Here is an 18,902-nt window from a genome sequence, read left to right as displayed (position 1 = left end):
AAAAAACTCATCTCTAAAACCATTTTGAAAATTGCGCGGAAAACGACGGATGACGGAAATGGCTTAACAGACTATACATATAAACACATTATGGGTCCTCTACACGTTGGCCCAGCGTAGGCCAGTATACGTTAGAGGGATCAAGTGATATTGCTTATCTCATTCCACCGCATAGCTGCGTCCCCTGGACTGGCCTACACTGGGCCATAGTGTAGAGAAGCCATTATTTAAAAAAAAACCTTTTTTTTATTCTTATTTACTGACAAATTGGGTTTGCCAAACTATATTAAAAAAACCCATGCAACCCATCCATTGAATTGTGTAACGTTTCTGAACGTGTTTGACATCTCATCATTTGATTCATCGAAATTCGAAATGTCAATAACGTCATTTTTGATAACATAACATCGTAAACAAACCAAATTCCTGTAAAAAAACCTTGTAACAAAATAACAAATATCCAAATGGCTTGAACTTTACAAAAAATAATCATGAAATACGCGAAAATCGTCCTAACCTTACTATTATGTTCTACGCCGTGCATAGGAGACTATATAGTGTTCAAATCAAAGTTTTCTTCTTCGCAAGTGTTTAGGGCCTTTTCGGACGGTGCTGTTCACGCTACTATAGGATTCCTGTCTTCATTGGTGTTCTTCAGTCATGAGACTAGTGGCATGGGCCACGCAAAGCTGATTAACGTTATATTTTGTACGTTTATATCTAGTTTTATCGACATAGATCATGTGATGGTGGCCCGATCTCTACATTGGAAGGTAAGATAACGTGTAGAATTACAAATTTATTGATCGTAGTAGCACTTTTACTCCAGTATCAATTATTAGACCGCACTTGTTACTGATATCGGCAATATATGTATTTTAGAAAATGATGCAATATTAGGTAAAAGGAATTTACTACCTTAAGATAAGGAGACTCACATGATTAACATTCACTAACGTGAGAAACCTTCTAATTGCACTTTAAATCTTTGATTTTGTATATTTTGGTTGTATTGATTATTGATTCAAAAGAGATTGTAAAATCCTACTTGATTAAATGAAATTCTATTCTATTCTATTAGACTCGGTATTCCGGCAATTATCATCCCAGTCACCCAGTAATCCAGCATTTAGAGAATCAGGTCTCTATTGTCCGTCAGTTTACACACTGAACACGGTATTACAGTGGTTGCATTTGATATGTAGATTTTTTTGAATAAATTAATTACAATAATTTGGCAGTCCCAAGAATCTGCATAGAGGGAATATTTCAGGTGCCATATTACCAAGCGCTTACTTTACAATTTCTCAACAGAAAGGCATAGTATAAAATTCTTGTTTTTTTTAGGATCTCACCACCCTCAAGCAGCGAGGCATATTCCACTGCACCACCTTCTGGCTCCTCATCACAATACCTCTCCTAATCTACAGCTACGTATATAAAAAACTAAACATATACATTATAACTTGGATGCTCATGCTAGCTTACACAAGCCACCACATACGAGATGCGAACCGGAGAGGACTCTGGGTGTATCCATTCGGACATACATCTCCGCTGACTAAGTATATGTATGTGTGTTTAACAGTGGTGTTGCCGCATCTATTTGGGATGTTAAGCAGGCATTGGAGGCCTATGTTAATGAAGGAAACTAGTGTAGAATATATGGTGGTGTAATACTCTCTTTTATATAACCAAATGATAGAAATTTATTTTAGAGCACAGTGATAAGACACCACATGAAAAATAAAAATTGTGAGGGGGTGACCAACTATTTGCAAGTTAATACCTATGTGAAATAAACTCAACAACAGGACACATGCAGGCAGACCAAGGATATTTTACCGGAACTGAACTACAAACTCACCAAAATGCTACTGAAAACACCCAGACACCAACTACGCAAAATAGTAGGATTAATTACAGGACATAAGACATAACACACTAAACAAACACCTCCACAATATGGGAAAAACAGACAGCCCCATGTGCAGAGCGTGCATGGAAGAAGAAACAACAAAACACATTCTCCTAGACTGCAAACAGGTAGAAGTATACAGGAGCAAATACCTAGGAACTCCGTACACACTAAAAGAGGCAGTTGGCAACCTAAAAACATTGCTAGGCTTCACGGAGGAGCTGGGGGGTTAGAGTAGCGCTACCTCGTTTCACGCAAAATAGGCACAATAGTTGTTGAGTTGCGAAAAATGCCCAGAAGCACTAACTCAAGTCAATAAGGGACCGTTCCAATATTACGTAACGCTATTGGGGGGGGGGGGGGGGGGTCGGTCGGTCTTGTAAAACGTTACGATGCGAGGGCGGGAGGGGTGGTTGGAACAAGGCGTTACGTAACAATGTAATTTTTTTTTTAAATCTTCGAAAAGAGTTAATCGCTTTACAAATACGCAGACCACTTTAAGAACCGGTGTAAGCACTGTGCTAGTCGCAGGTATTTTGGTATCTTCATTTACAAGGAAGTTGTAAAAAAAAAACCTGTTTGGTCCTATGGTTGACTGGTAGAGAAGGCATTAAGTCCGCCTTTTGTACTGTTTGTTTGATGTGCAATGAAGTTTAAAATAAATAAATAACGCGTAAGGGAAGTCACACTTCAAAAATAGATTACAATACATTAAGCGTAATACAGTCAATTGTAGTTAATAGATTAAATAGATATGTCACTTTTATTTCTCTTTTATTGTAAGCCTTCATCATTATCCTATTTATTCTCCTAGCGTTTGTCCCGTACTGTTACGGGGTCCGCTTTCCTACTTTTTAGTGTTCCGTGCAAAATTTTGTTTGCACGGAACACTAAAAAGCCTGCACATGCACTATTTCACGCATTTTCACACTAAATTATATAATTTACTTTTATAACCTTAATACAAGCTGAACACAGTGCCGTGTAGCCAGACTATATTTCTCGGGCTGCTTCGCTTGCCGCGACTATTTTTGCTTCAGGCAGGGCCTGATTTACCCACAGGCTAAAGCCTAGGGCGCAAGGACCAAGGGGGCGCGGCGGTGGCTCTGAGTTGAGACAAGCGGGGGGCGGATATACATAGTCAGCCTATACTAGGGCGGTCAGAACTCTAAGTCAGGCCCTGGCTTCAGGGCTTGAGATCGCGACTGATATCTGTCTTCTACTAGCCCACGTATATATATATGCGTGCTATGTAACTTATAAATAGTTGTAAATATGAAATACTGTATTTGACATGTAAAACTATGTTTTATAAAGGAATGAATGAATAGGTAAAATGGAGAAAGTAAGCTTGGTTCGACAGAGTGCAATGGAGTGTGGAGGCGTGCCTTCGGTGGTCAATTCGAATTTTATTTTATTTTTTTGGAAAGCAAACAGAAATAAGTGAGCAGGAGATGAGTTTACAAATACACATTAATGACATTAACTTATTTCCTTAACAGCTCTCACTAAAACATGTAATAGAAATATAACACTACTACACTACACACTAAACACACACACACGTGTATACTACATTTAATAAACTACTCTTAGGGTACTAAATACTAGTTACTAATTTAAGAAAGAAAGAAAAGACATTTATTGTAAAGACCTTCTACAAACAGCGCCACCTCAGTTACAAAAAAAGAACTTACTCACTAAACACTTAAAGCTAGGTACAATGGTAGTTATAGAAAAAGGAGTAAGGTAAGTGTTAATGAATAACAACAAATTTTGGCGCCGCTATAGTGGTTACAAAAGGACGCCACTCAGCATATGCTCTGTGATAAATAAATACCACAGCGCTGGTTTTCTGTGGCACCCCGGGCCGGAGGGTATCTTAGAACTATAACTAGAACTATTTACTAACACTAGGTGCTAAGCTCATCAAACAGAATTATGATCACTAAGGGAGAAAGAGCCAAAATAAAGAAAAATTAAAACACAAAATTGTGCTACATACTTTAATATTCTAAAACGTGATGTGTAGTTTCTTTCGCTACTGATTAGGCCAGACAACGCTCTCTATCCAGTCCAGATAGCTGGCGACGCGCGTGTAGACGGCGGGGCGGCCGCTGCGCGCGCACTGCGCGCCGAATGACGTCACGCCCACCACGTGGAATATGCACTGGTTGTCACGGGACGCCACCTGCAGTGGGGCTCCTGAGTCACCCTGTATTAGACATGGAATAAGTAGGTATGAACAAAGAGGATATAAAGGGGCCCACTGACTATCAGTTCGCCGGACGATATCGGCCTGTCAGTTGTTCAGAACTGTCAAATTTTGGTTCTAACTGACAGGCCGATATCGTCCGGCGGACTGATAGTCAGTGGCCCCCTTAATAGGATAGAGCGGTACTGTCATAGTAAATTTTGTAACCACAGTAAATTCACTGCCATCTATCGACACACTTTAAAACCAAAAATTTATAAAAATACGATAAAGTGGATAAAATGTATTTAAATATGGATATTTTTTTTTTATTTGCATTAAGTATTTTATATGATTTTGACCGATGTTCTTTTACTGATATGCGTTAAAATTGTTAAATAACAAACGAAACCGTCAACGCCCTCTATGCGAGAGTAGGCCAAAGGTAGTGGCGCCCTCTGATCGAAAATCAAATTTTCGTGATTTTCGAGGCACGTTTTTTCCTTAGACTGTATCCATTGATTACGGCGTTATATATATCTTTGGTATGAATGAGATAAAAGAGTAATTGCAAATCGTAGTTCATGTAAATACAATACTTAAGTTCTAATATGATAAGGAACGGTCTGGGTCCGGGCCGAGGCGTCCGACACGTCGTTACCTACAGCAAACATCACGTGACCACCGATCACCCATAATAGAAAACGGTACGGACCCGGACCGTTCTAACGTGAGTCACAAAATGCAAGTAGGTAAACGGAATATGAATAAAACCGGCCAAGCGCGAGTCGGACTCGCGCACGAAGGGTTCCGTGGTACGCAAAAAACGGCAAAAAATCACGTTTGTTGTATGGGAGCCCCAGTTAATTATTTACTTTATTCTGTTTTTAGTATTTGTTGTTATAGCGTTATATATACTATATAGTGTTATATACGGTTCATGAGATACAGCCTGGTGACAGACAATCGGACAGAGTCTTAGTAATAGGGTCCCGTTTTTAACCTTTAGGTACGGAACTCTAATAAGTATGTGTCTCGAAGTCTTGTACTATACCTGACACGTGTCCCTTCCCCCGCGCAGCTCTCCCGCACACATTTGCGAGGGCGAGAATCCTTGCCAGTTTCTGTTCCTCGAGTTGGCAAGCAGCTGATCACAGTATGCGTTGTCCAGCAGTGAGATGGACACTTTTTGGAGCTCTTTTGATGTCTCCTTCGTATCTGTGAAAATAGTGTGGTTCAGATTCAAGAACAAGTCCTGTTCATCTTGTCATCGCAGGTAGGATGTCATTCAGGTTTATTTATAGGTGTATAATTACTTAATTACTACCCGTGCGAAGCCGAAGCGGGTTGCTAGTGGCTTAATAAGATTTAATTGTTATGCAACTTATGCATATATACCAGGAACAACACATGAACGATATGATTTATTTATTTGAATTAGAATTAGAATTAGAATTGTTTATTGCACTCATATTAGTATACAGTTCTTAAAACTATTTAATACAGTTCTACATGAACCCTGTAAGGGTATAGCAATATACTTAACACTAACTTATGACATAACATGCATCATAGGCATAAGCCAATTCCTAAAGACTAGTGTACAATTTATAATGGTCACTCTTGTAACCTTTTTTCAAACTTTTATCGGTGCCGGTAACGTTATTAGTCCATATTATCGTTAAAAAAAATCATTTAATGTGTAGTATGCTTTTTTTACTAGGTAAGTTTTTAATGCATTTTTAAAGTTACTATAATTATTTATTTCTTTTATTTCGTTTGGGATTTTATTATATATTTTTATGGCCATGCCAAAGGGGCCTTTATGGATCATCTGCAAAGTAGAATTTGGTGTGGCTAGTCTAGTTTTAGGTCTTAGGTTAGCCGATCGCGAGTATTGGGGAAAGAGGTTTTCATTATTCTTTACGAATAGACACACTTCCAGTATGTACATGGAGATTAAGGTCAGGATTCTTAACTTTATGAAGTGAGGTTTGCAGCTTTCCAGTTGATGAATGTTCACAAGGATCCTAACGCAGTGTTTTTGTAATAAAAAAAGATTGTTCACACTTGGACTATTACCCCACAGTATAATTCCATATTGTAACCAAGAGTGAGCATAGGCGTAGTATGCATTTGTGGCTATTTTTATGTCAGTACATTTTTTTAGGTGATATAGTGCGTAAATGAAGCTACTTAATTTGCTACTTATTTTATTTATGTGATCTTTCCAGTTAAGGGCTGAGTCTATGTTAACACCCAAGAATACCGTTGAACTTATTGATTCTATTTTATTATTGTTGTAAGAGTAATTAATGTTTAATGTTCGCTTTTGGAAAGGTTTAAATTGTATAATTTTAGTTTTTTCGTAATTAACTTGTAAGTTGTGGTCGCTGAGCCAGGTTACAACTTCTTTTAGGGTAGAGTTTAGATCACTGTTCAAGTTTTGTTCGTTTTCGCACGATATAACAAAAGAAATATCGTCAGCAAACAAGGTACATGGGCTATTTATTATTTTGGGCAAATCATTTATGTAGATAAGGAATAAAATACACCCAAGGACACTTCCCTGGGGTATCGATTGGTTTACTTTTGTTATTTGTGATTGGACATAGTTTATTGTATCAGTGTTGTGATTGTGATGCTCTATTTCGACATATTGTACACGGTTTGAAAGGTATGAGGAAAACCAGTCATGAGCATTTCCTCTTATGCCTATATCTTTTAGTTTTTTTAATAATATATTATACTTAACTCGGTCGTAAGCCTTGCTCATATCTAATAAAACGCCTATAGCGTATTTTCTTTCGTTAATTATATTTAGTACTTCTCGAACAAACTTGTACACTGCTAGGGTTGTAGATCGCTTCTCTCGGAAGCCGTATTGAGCATCGTTAAAGATGTCAAATTTCTCGCAAAAGGAGTAGACTCGCCTCGACATCGCGGTTTCGAATATTTTTGAAAAGGTCGATAAAAGCGCTATTGGTCGATAATTATTGCAGTCACTTTTATTACCCTTTTTGTGGACGGGTTTTATTACTGAAATTTTTACCGCGTCCGGAACAACACCTTCCGCGAATGATTGGTTTATCAGTAGCGCTAAGGGCCCTGAAAGTATATCTGCACATTGTCTAATTAAGTAAGGTGGCAATTCATCGTATCCATAGCTTCGTTTGTTTTTTAAGTTTTTTATTATATTCTTAACTTCGAGTTCTGATACGGGTCGTAAGTACATTGAGTTTTTAGTTGTCGATATTACTGGTCTGCCCGTCGAGGGTAATGCTTGATTTCCGACAGACAAGAAAAAGCTATTGAACGTGTTAGCGATTGCTTTCGGATCTTCTATGACTCTATTTTGAGTTTTTAATTTAATATTATTTCGATTTTTTTTATTTAATTTATTGGTTTCACTTTTTACTACATACCACATTGACTTTATTATATTATCAGATTTTTTTATCATTTCTATATTGTGCAGCCTTTTAGACGTTATTACAGCTTTTTTTAATGTTTTCTCATATTGCTTATAGTGTTGATTTAGAATTTCATTGTTAGCTTTGGATATAAATACTTTTAGTAATCTTTTATGTTTGCACGATTGTCTAATACCTTTGGTCAACCATGCCTTTTTAGATTTTGTTTTGATTTTAATTTTGATTTTAGGTATACATAGGTTCAATATATTGTTGATCGCGTTGTAGAATTGATTATAGTTCTCATTTACCGTTTTTGTTGGGGATTATACTTATCGCGTATATTGAATTTATACATCCCGGTTGTGGTGAGTCACCCGTTGACCACGAACGCTGTATAGGGTTCGAAACGATCCCATTGCAATGGTTTTGTATAATTGCAAAGAGGATATAATATTATAGAGCGGTACTGTCATAGTAAATTTTGTAACCACAGTAAATTCACTGCCATCTATCGACACACATTAAAACTAAAAATGAAAATTTATAAAAATACGATAAAATATATTTAAATATGGATAAATGTTTTTTTTTTGCATTAATTAAGTTTATGATTTTGACCCATGTTCTTTCACTGATATGCGTTAAAATTGTTAAATAACAAACGAAACCGTCAACGCCCTCTATACGAGAGTAGGCCAAAGGTACTGGCGCCATCTGATCGATAATCAAATTTTCGTGATTTTCGAGGCACGTTTTTTCCTTAGACTGTATCCATCTATTACGGAGTTATATCTATCTTTGATAATTGTTAATGTCGTTCCTCTGCCAGAGCAACGGGCCGGACTGTGTTACTGGACGTCTGTACCTAGTTCTAAGACCGGCAGCCTTTGTGAAATTAGGATTTTATACAGAACAACTATCAGCATACTCACTGACGTCGATAACCCCCCAACCCGTGGCTAGTGCCTTAGTATATCTGTCAAAATCGTTTCTCTGCCAGAGACACGCCGGGCGTATTGTGTTGCTGAAATCCACGTCTGTCGCTAATTCTAGTAGGGCGATGTCGTTGTAGCGCCGGGGTGGCTTGTGTTCGGGATGCTTCACGATTCGTTTTATGGGGACCTGAGAACGAAACACGACGTTATTTATATACTCTGATTTGTAATTAAATTCCAAAAAACTAACCTCACTCAGATCCTTTTTCTTTCGTAATAATGGAAAATATGTAAAGAAGTAAACTCAAATTTCCCTTTTGCATACTCAAGCATTTAAAATAAATATACCATGTATCCTTTTAGCTTTGTTTAGTTTCTTAAAACATGGAAAAGAGAAAAAGTGAGGTTAGATTATTGGAATTTAATTATAAATCAGAGTTTAGAAGGGCACAAGCGGCTTCGTCCAGGTAAAAGTACGTAAGAGTGTACGACAAACTGTAATAATTTTCTAAAACCTCACAAAAAGAATTGAAAATCCAAATATACCCTCCACCGGAGTGGCCCCCTCTTGCACCTTAAATAAGATCAATAATATATTCTCAAAGATAGATATAACTTCGTTATAGATGGATACAGTCTAAGGAAAAAACGTGCCTTGAAAAATCACGAAAATTTTATTCTCGATCAGATGGCGCCACTAGTTTTGGCCTACTCTCGTATAGAGGGCGTTGATGGTTTCGTTTGTTATTTATAATTTTAACGCATATCAGTGAAGGAACATGGGTCAAAATCATATAAAAATAATTAATGCAAATAAAAAAATCATTTATCCATATTTAAATACATTATAACGTATTTTTATAAATCTTCATTTTTAGTTTCAAAGTATGTCGATAGATGGCAGTGAATTTACAGTGGTTACAAAATTTACTATGACAGTACCGCTCTATGTTATTATATCCTCATTGATATTCTGATCCCCCAACCGGACTATGGCCGGGTTATTTCCTAGTGCAGTTCTCAGCGGTATCTAGCGGGGACCTGTTGATAGTAGGAACCTAGCACAGGTTTTTCTATGGAACCTAGCAACCCATTATAATTATTTTATCTCTTGATAATTTTTAATAACTTTATGGCTACTAACTGACTTTTTCTAATTATTTGTTTTAATGTCTTAATTTCAATTTTGTTACTATTTGCATGCTTAGAATTGACTTTATATTTGCACGCTTGCTTGTACCTGAATACTTTTAACACATTTTGATACTGTATTTTTGAAAATAAATAAATGTTTGATTGATTACATTACTTCCACAGTCTGTCGCTTTCAAATCGGTACAATGTCATAATGACTCTACCCGAGGTTTTTAGTTTTTGCCAGGAATTATTCATCTATTTCTTTATTTGACTCTCAATTCGGATTCAGGGTTTGGATAAATTTAGGGTAACTAGAGTTGAGAATCCCGTACCTGGCTCAGATTGTTTGTTTAACAAAGAGGTTATGAGTATTGTCAGTAAGAAAAACTTAAGCATAACTTGCATAACTAGCATGCATAACACAATTAAGCTTAAACATAACCTTACATACTTGTAGCTCGTAGCTTGCAATAAAACTGTAATTTTGTGTTGTATTGTTATGATTGTTATTGTAATTGTACCTATTTGATGTTTCAAATTCTAAATTGAAAATTGTGCTTGTTATTTTCCAAATTCTAAATTATGCTTGTTATATTTTGAATTGTGCTCGTGGAATATTTACTAAATGTTACTGTTAAATTCAACTTTTAAATTTAAAATACCTACCTAATAATTGTACTTTCTTTTTTCGGAGCAAAGGTATTTTGTATTACCTATGTGGAAACTCTTTTGGCCTATGTTCTAACTATATCTTTTACCTTATTGTATTATTATGTCCTGTATGTTTCCCAAATAAATAAATCATAAATTATAAAATTAATCGCAATTTTTAAACCTCAAATAATAATTACAAATCAAGAGATACCTCCACAGGAGTGGCTCCGTCTTGTACGCTAGGGTCAATATTCTGATCCCCTAGCCTGACAATGGCCGGATTGGGGTCCCTAGCCCGAGGGTCCCTAGTGCAGTGTCCAGCAGTGAGCACCCAGCGGGGACTTATGAGGCTACCTCCGCAATTGAAGGAGTATGAGTCCTCGAAGTTCACCCAGCCTATAGCCGCCTGGAACAAGAATAATAAGAAACTAGTTGTCCACTGTGCGGATAAAGAAAAAACTTAATTTTTTAGGTTCTAGGTTTCTTTATTTAGAGACCATATTTTTTATTTGCACAACGCAGGTGAACACAAACTCACGATCAGCTACAGCAAAGAGGATATAACGGATAGAGTAGTACTGTCATTCCGAATAAGAGAAAAGTAAAATATGCATTTAAAAAAACACGGCTAAGTATTAACTTCAGTAGTATTTCTTGAGGGTACTTTTTATTAATAAATTAGGTAAAAATGAGTTATTTGTAGGGAGTTATTTAGGTATCAGAATGGAAATTGTACAACAAATCCATTTAAAATAAAATAAAATATTTATTATCATTAAAAAAAAAGAAAAAACGTACTTAGAAAGTACAGTGCTCTAGAGCAGAAACATGCCTAATAACAATGAAATTGTCAGTCATCAAAGAGAATTATGTAGAGAGTGCTCACTCCATACATCAGTTTTGTTACCAAAACGACTATTATTTTCGTAGTCGACATCTAGCGTCAAGTAGCGGAATTATCAGTACTGCTACTCGACACTCTATGTCAACTTTATTCTCTTTGGTGTCATCTAGCGAGCCCTTTGAGAAAGTTAAAAGATATCACTTGATATCACTATATAGCTTTGGGATCCAATTTTTTATACTATATACTGCTGCCATCTATCGCCGAGTAGCACGTACCATATGCGGGAACTCCCCGAGCTGAGCGTTCTCTCCACCAACAATCAGCTCTACTTTGCCGTAGTCGCATTTTGGCGCAGATATGGAGACCGTCTCTGGGTCCGGGACTAGGGGCAGGAAACTGAAGGTCTGGACTACGGACTTGCTGTATTCATCACACTCTGAAAATAAGATAGTTTATTGCCTGGCACTAAGTACGATTATTATAAACTAGCTTTAGCCCGCGACTTCGCCTGCGTGGAATTAGTGACAGCAGCTAAAGTAAGTGTAGCGCCTGGATAAAGTCTAATGGCAATCATTCAATTTGAGCATATGCTTAATTACTTACAACAATTAACAGGCAATTCATTAATCATCTCAATGATAGGTACTTACTTCTCTGACTGACTCGTCTTGTATCTGTTTGGCCGTTGCTGCTGCCATCAGCTGTGCCCCAAACAGGCCTGCTGCAGAGTAAGTAAAATGGTAAGCAATTATCACCAGCAACGTCACCCATGGACACCTACCTGCAACTCCTCCAGAAATTGCTAAGCGAGCGAGGTGTTCAAAATGATCTTGACGCGACTTTATTGTTAAGAGAATAAGAGCGTGTCAAGGTAATTTTGAACACCTCACCCGCTTAGCAACTTCTGCTGCTGCCTGTTCGGAAATACAGTGGGCGACAGCTATTTATTTGTGGTTATTTTATGTGGAAAATAAAGCAAATCCAAATGAGTGTGAATAAAACCAAGGTACAACCCGATTGCTAGAAAAAATACTAATATAGAATATCTGGGGCCCATTTCTCGATTGGTATTAGCAAAGATAGATATAACTCCGTAATGTATTAGTCTAGTCTAAACGAGTATCATTGTTAAAAAATTGTTTTCCGAATAATTTTTCACACTGCACCCACATTCGAGAATTTCTGTTTTGCCCTATGGTTGACTGGTAGAGAATGTCTGTACTAGTTTTTGTGCAATAAAGTTTAAAATAAAATAAATAATATTATTGTTGCCATGGTAACCCATACGATTTGACAGTTCGTGGACTAATAATGACATATTACAATAAGCTTGCCCATCTCCTCGTCACCCCCGCTCATAAGCTCAGTAAGTCGGTAAGGTCGGTATACATCTCGGGCCCGTCGGTGTATAACAGACTGCCTGACGTAATAAAAAAAGATGCAACTTCTACGGTGGTCTTCAAGTCTAGATTACGCAAGTGGCTTCTTAGTCACACCTTTTACTCCATAAGCGAGTTCTATGAACTGCCTAATATATAATTATCTAGTCACTGTTTGAATGTTTTATGTGTATAATCAGAACAAATAATGTACTACCTATGTAATTAATTTTAAAATGCGATATTATAGAATGTACGCACGTACCTGACATGTAACTTGGTGTTATTAATAAATTATTTGTATTTGTATTTGTATTAGTCTAATACCGTTCGAGAAATGAGCCCCCTGGGGTACTAGAGTTAGACCAAGGAAAGTCTGCAACGATTTTGATAGCATACGCAGTGCAAGGGTTATCTATACGACATAATTTCATAGGCTTGACGTTTAAAATAACACTTGCACTACGTGTGCTATCAAAATGTTTGCAGACTTATCGGTCTATCTCGTGTTTTAAGTGAGAGTGTTTTAAGTCGACACGAGTTGCTAATCACCTATTCGCACATGTATCGTACAACGTTTTACAGTACATATGGCCCTTTCAATTTTCGACATAGTTGCGTAATGAGCTTATTATCGCACTGGTGCGGTAAAGTAACACCATATGTACTGTAAAATGATTAACTTACTCCCCATTCTTCTGTACCACTTGCGGTGGCGCCGTTTGGAATATGTTGTTGCCATCTCTGCAGCAAACTATGGCGCTCTCGAACGATTGTGAGCAGAATGTCGGCCTTATGCCGTTTTGTCTGAAATGTATTAAAAATCTTTTTAGAATAATCATCATCACAATCATAAACCTATGTACCGCTGCTGAGTACGGTGAACTTTTAAAGGAGTTTTCAATTGCTAACGGTTGTTGTGAGTAGCAGAGCCTACCTGCAAATAAATAATTTATGATTTATGATTGTACAAAATGGACGCTAGTTCGCGACTTGGGGAATTCACACGCATCTTCGAATCTCTTATTTATTTTATATATACCTATAGTACAGTCACGGACTTTAATTGTTGAGCCATTTAGAGTTTACTTTTATTTAGAGCTTGAACCTGAAATGGATCAACACTATCTACCGCTTAATAACGGCGAGGCGTCTCTAGAACTTTATTTCCAACGGCTTGCCTGTTTAGCAGTTTTGTTCTAGGTCCCACGTGATTTAGTAGAATAAAAACCGGCAAAGCGTGAGTCGGACTCGCGCACAAAGGGTTCCGTACCATTATGCAGAAAACGGCATAAATCACGTTTGTTGTATGGGAGCCCCGCTTAAATATTTATTTTATTCTATTTTTAGTATTTGTTGTTATAGCGGCAACAGAAATACATCATCTGTGAAAATTTCAACTGTGTAGCCATCACAGTTCATGAGATACAGCCTGGTGACAGACAGACTGACGGACGGACAGACAGACAGACAGACGGACAGTGGAGTCTTAGTAATAAGGTCCCGTTTTTACCCACCACAGAACCCTAAAAACCGCAAGTTGGCAGAAAGTACAAAAAATGGTCTTAAAAAAATAGAAACAAGATGGCCGGCCTGACGTAAAACCCTTTGGGTACGGAACCCTAAAAAGTAATCAGAAAGCATAACTTACTGAAAGTCTTGTCTGGCAGATTCGCATTGTTGAGCCGGCGCGCACCGTCCTACTGTGTTGGTGTATTGGTCCACACACTGATCGCCTACTACAAACAAAGTTATAAATAATAATAACTTACCTATTTTCGTAACAACAGACCAAATTAGAATTTTAATCCGTGCCATAGAGAAATAAAAGTAAGGTTAGAGTGCTCACTCCATGCATTGATGAGACCCCCTTTATAATGAGTTTTAAGCGAGCTTTGTTAAAATTTATATGTAATAGGGTAAGTTAAATAAAGGTAACAAAATAAATTCGCGATAGACCCGTTTTTAGGGTTCCGTACCCAAAGGGTAAAAACGGGACCCTATTACTAAGACTCCGCTGTCCGTCTGTCTGTCTGTCACCAGGCTGTATCTCGTGATCTGTGATAGCTAGACAGCTGAAATTTTCACAGATGATGTATTTCGGTTGCCGCTATAACAACAAATACTAAAAACAGAATAAAATAGAGAAATAAGTGGGGCTCCATACAACAAACGTGATTTTTGACCGAAGTTAAGCAACGTCGGGCGGGGTCAGTACTTGGATGGGGGACCGTTTTTATAGTTAATGGTACGGAACCCTTCGTGTGTGAGTCCGACTCGCACTTGGTCGGTTTTTATTAAATGTGATTTAATAAGTTTTGGGTTTTTATCTATGTATGGAGTAAGCACTCTAAGCTCACTTCAGCTGGATGTAATTGTAAACCACCACGCATGAAATTGTTTATAGTTTAAGCTCATTGTAAATGAACTTTTGTTTTTTATGAGTAATAAAACTTTAAACCCAAAAATGTATAATAGACTCACGAGCGTAGCGAATAACATCAGTTACTAATACAATAATTCTATTCTACTTAACTATTCTAGGCAACTTACGTTATTGCATAAATATTTATGTTAACTAAGTTACACAGCACTGCAGGCGTGTGCAAAATACTTAGAACATACCTACATAACATAAACTATTAACTATGATGTGTATTGACATGCCTAGGGGAATTATCCATCATCTATAGATACCTAAACGTAACAAATAAAGATAACAGGAAAATTTGTCTTTGTTCTTGGGTTAAACCATAGCAAAAGTGACCATGTAATTTTTTTGACTCGAATAGGCCCCCATCTATTCTAAATATTCGAAGTCTTTCTAGCCATTTGACTAGGAAGGACTCCCGAAGAGTCCGAAACATGTCGCCAAATTGACAAAAAATAATAGTGAGTGAAACCGTAGTTATCTAAATATTTTGAAATTCTCACGATAGTTTAATTTCAATTTAATTTCGATTATTTGATTATAGTACCTAATACAACATTTCTCTGATATGCGAATATGTGTACTATCATACCTGCATAGTTGTTAGTGTTTGTTATACAACCTAGGGTCATTTTGACCAGTGCATTTCGTGTGCGCAAAACAGAGCGAGCGATCGTATCATATCAATATCAAAACCTTACCAGATTTTAAAATCAGAGTATACCTCTCCGGATTGTTTTTTTTTATAAAGATATAAAACTCGAAACATTTAATTGGGTCTTCGTCATGTTTTCCTTAATAGTCATTTGATTCGAAAACCTTTCCTGTAGGCACTTAAAAGGTTAAGGACTCTGAATACTAATTTTGCAATAATCGAATTTAAACTCCAATAACATGTCGCGCGACTCGCGCGAGTGACTAAAAATACGTGAGTGAAACCGCTAAGTTAGTTAAACTAATTTTGCACATTGAAATATATGTTTTTATACGTATAGATAGGAACTAACTTGAATTATATTTACTAATACGTAATAATAATACATCTTACTCTAAAGAATACCAGAGTCTTGAAGAAATTAATTTTGTACAACTAAGGGCCGATACAGACGGACGGCAACCCGACTGCAATTTGTATGGGAGCAGAGGGTCTACCGCGAACCACGTTCGACGTGTTGCCTCTCTGTCGCACTTGTAAATTCGTACGTAAGTGTGACAGGGAGGCAATACGTCGAACGTGCACGCCAACTCTAACTTCGTGCAATTCTCATACAAGTTGCAATCGGGTCCGTCTGTACCGGCCCTTAAGGAATGTTAAAGTTACTGGGACCCAAGAACAACACTCTATTTATGCATACCTAGGTACCTACTTAGGTACTAAGAAAAATGCTAATTATTATACCTAAACTCTATCAAAGTTAGCACAGCACTCTTGGAGTTAATCGAAAACTGTCACAAATATATAATATTGTCTTCGGTTACCGCGATAGTTATATACTCATGCAATAAAACTATGAAAACAGATTATATATATCGAGTATATTGAATTTATAATACATCCCGACGTTTTGCGCTTTGTAGTTTTTCCTCAGTCACCCGTTGACCACGAATGCTGTAAAGGGTTCGAAACGTCGGGATGTATTATAAATTCAATATACGCGATATAATCCGTTTCATAGTTTTATTTCATGTCACAAATATAATTTATTTTTTATTTGATCGTAAATTTCTTCTTCATCTCAATATAATTCTACTTCATCCAAAACTTACCATTTCTTTCGGTTACAGCATTTCGACCGAGTGCCAAAATGAACAGCATTTTAATAACAAACATTTCTAAACAAAGTTCAGTTTAACCTTACTTTAACACATTTTTATACTACCTTTTGTTCCCTTTAACTTGCAAATTAAATTAGTGTAATTTTTTTTATATTTTTGTGGTCTTGACAACAAAAGTATCGATTTCAAAATTTCAATATCACTGGGTCTGAAAAACGTTTTGGCGTTTAAAAAATCACTTTTTTACAAATTTTACATTTATTTAGTGATTTAACACGTAGTAATATGCTGCTAAGTTACATTCAAATGTAAGAATCAATGTGTTTGTTTATTTATTTATGCGACCACAAGGAAAACGTGTTTTTGAAGTCGGTACACGACACATACTGTCGGGCTATCGTATGTCGAAGATGTTTCTATTTATGACAAAATGTAGTATCTTTTTGGAATGTTATTGGATAATCTGACGTTTCACTATTGAAGTAACTTTTTGCGCTGACCGTAAACCGGATCTTGTTTATGTTTTTTACAATAAGCCGGTTTAGATATCGCAATAAGATTGAATCGGACGAATATAGACTTTAAAATGTTTATAATAAGGGTTAAGGTATGTATTTAGTCTGAAATCCAATAAATATTGTGACATTTTCAACCAAAAGATACCACTTTGTCGCTTTGTCAATAAGGTTGATTTCAAATTGAAGCTGTATGGAAATAGCGCCTTATTGTCAACCGACAATAAGTACCCTTTTGATTGAAAATGGCACATGTGGTTTTCTTACTGCCTTAACCACGTCATTCTAAGTTCAAACCCTTTATCTTCCTAATTGTTCTTATACATATTTGTATTCTTATACAACTGCTAAACAGTTTGATTCACATCACACGTTCTTAAAAGTTTGTTTTATTGGAATAATAGAATTATGTTACGTATTTATAATTTCTCTTAGGTACGTATTTTACACTCATCCAAATTTTTCCATACAACATCTTGTTGGACTTGGCCGGTTTTTTTACACATATGCTTTAAGAGATTCGATGTAATCAAATGTAATAGTTAATTCGCTTTACATGTAATTTCGACTATATTTCTAATGACGAAAGGTTGGCAGTGTTACATATCTTATGTTTGTTTAAAGTGACATAATAATGAATCACTTAATTAATATTTTATTTTTTTGAAACGTGTGTAGATATTTGAAATGTATGTAGATATGGGAAAAAATTAAATAAAAATATAGTAACAAAACTTATAAACTAAACGTAACTAAAATATACTACCTATCCTAAACCTTAATAAAAATAAAAATTCACCCCTCGGTAAGGTGCCGTAGATGCTGGCAGCATTACCCCGCTGAATTGCAATACTAATGCGCTGTGCGAGGAAGCTGCCACAGAAGCTGCTGTAGATATGTTTATTGAAGGAAACACCGTCAATCACTACCAAATAACTACATAGTATAAAACAAAGTAGTTTTCCGCTGTTGTCGTCTATCCCTATGTATGCTTAGATCTTTAAAACTACGCAACGGATTAGAGTTTTGAATGATTCACGGTTAGTTTAACTAGACTTATATTGACCGGGATATAGACCGTGATTACCTTTTGTATTATTTTGTATGTAACTGCGTCGAAATATCGGGAGCTCACAAATAATACAAAAGGTAATCACGGTCTATATCCCGGTCAATATAAGTCTACGCAACGGATTTTGATGCGGTTTTTTTTAATAGATAGAGGGATAGATTTAAGAAGAAGGTTTATATTTATAATTTGTACAGGTTTATTTTTATTTTATTTTTATTTATTAAGTACATCCACATCGTATGTATTACATATGTTGCATTAAAATTGTGTCAAGGTACTTCACCTGATACAGTACGACAATTAAGGAGTACATAATAGCGTTGACTGTGTATATAGGACTGGGAACGAGATCTTAAACTATTAGGTTTTGTGTAAATTAGTTGAACTACCTGTGCGAAGCCGGGGCGGGTCGCTAGTTTATCTTAAATGACATATATTGTACTTGATTGTACTCATACAAAACCCTCGTACAACCACGTGCAACGTACAATGTGACCTCCTTTTGCTTTATAGCTATCGCTATTAACATAAATCCTGAACGTGTTACCGATTCCGTCGGCAAATGCATGCTAATTTCATACAAATACACCCTGTAGAAGGACACTGATGCAAAAGATAAGCAACGTCA

The 18,902-nt window shown here is 36.5% G+C and overlaps 2 protein-coding genes across 3 annotated transcripts in view; one reads left to right on the top strand and one right to left on the bottom strand.

Annotated features, from left to right (window-relative positions):
- Positions 1 to 385: 385 nt before the first annotated feature.
- On the top strand, positions 386 to 2,259 carry LOC134753408 (transmembrane protein 267). The gene is made up of 2 exons (XM_063689298.1): positions 386 to 773; positions 1,348 to 2,259. Exons 1-2 carry the CDS (start codon positions 492 to 494, stop codon positions 1,675 to 1,677), a joined length of 612 nt encoding a protein of 203 aa, XP_063545368.1. The 5' UTR covers positions 386 to 491; the 3' UTR covers positions 1,678 to 2,259.
- Positions 2,260 to 3,925: 1,666 nt separating this feature from the next.
- LOC134753331 (venom protease-like) overlaps positions 3,926 to 18,902 on the bottom strand; it is a 93,044-nt gene continuing 78,067 nt past the window's right edge. The window contains exons 1-9 of one of the 2 annotated variants that reach the window (XM_063689193.1): positions 16,679 to 17,033; positions 14,132 to 14,219; positions 13,168 to 13,287; positions 11,752 to 11,822; positions 11,377 to 11,537; positions 10,466 to 10,660; positions 8,461 to 8,650; positions 5,167 to 5,330; positions 3,926 to 4,133 (exon numbers count right to left, since the gene is read on the bottom strand). In XM_063689193.1, the coding sequence (XP_063545263.1) occupies positions 3,960 to 4,133; positions 5,167 to 5,330; positions 8,461 to 8,650; positions 10,466 to 10,660; positions 11,377 to 11,537; positions 11,752 to 11,822; positions 13,168 to 13,287; positions 14,132 to 14,219; positions 16,679 to 16,742 (1,227 nt within the window). In that variant the 5' untranslated portion in view covers positions 16,743 to 17,033 and the 3' untranslated portion in view covers positions 3,926 to 3,959. Of the gene's footprint in view, positions 4,134 to 5,166; positions 5,331 to 8,460; positions 8,651 to 10,465; positions 10,661 to 11,376; positions 11,538 to 11,751; positions 11,823 to 13,167; positions 13,288 to 14,131; positions 14,220 to 16,678; positions 17,034 to 18,902 lie in introns of those variants that run through there. The other variant, XM_063689194.1, reaches the window with a different exon arrangement.

Source organism: Cydia strobilella, chromosome 26, assembly GCF_947568885.1.
Source record: "Cydia strobilella chromosome 26, ilCydStro3.1, whole genome shotgun sequence".
NCBI lineage: Eukaryota > Metazoa > Arthropoda > Insecta > Lepidoptera > Tortricidae > Cydia > Cydia strobilella.
The sequence above is the reverse complement of the archived record's forward strand: the minus strand, read 5'-3'. Positions and strand labels throughout refer to the sequence as shown.

Coding starts and splice junctions, on each gene's coding strand:
- LOC134753408 (XM_063689298.1), top strand. CDS start 492: ATGAAATACGCGAAAATCGTCCTAACCTTACTATTATGTTCTACGCCG. Junction 774..1,347: donor CCCGATCTCTACATTGGAAG/GTAAGATAACGT, acceptor TGTTTTTTTTAG/GATCTCACCACCCTCAAGCA.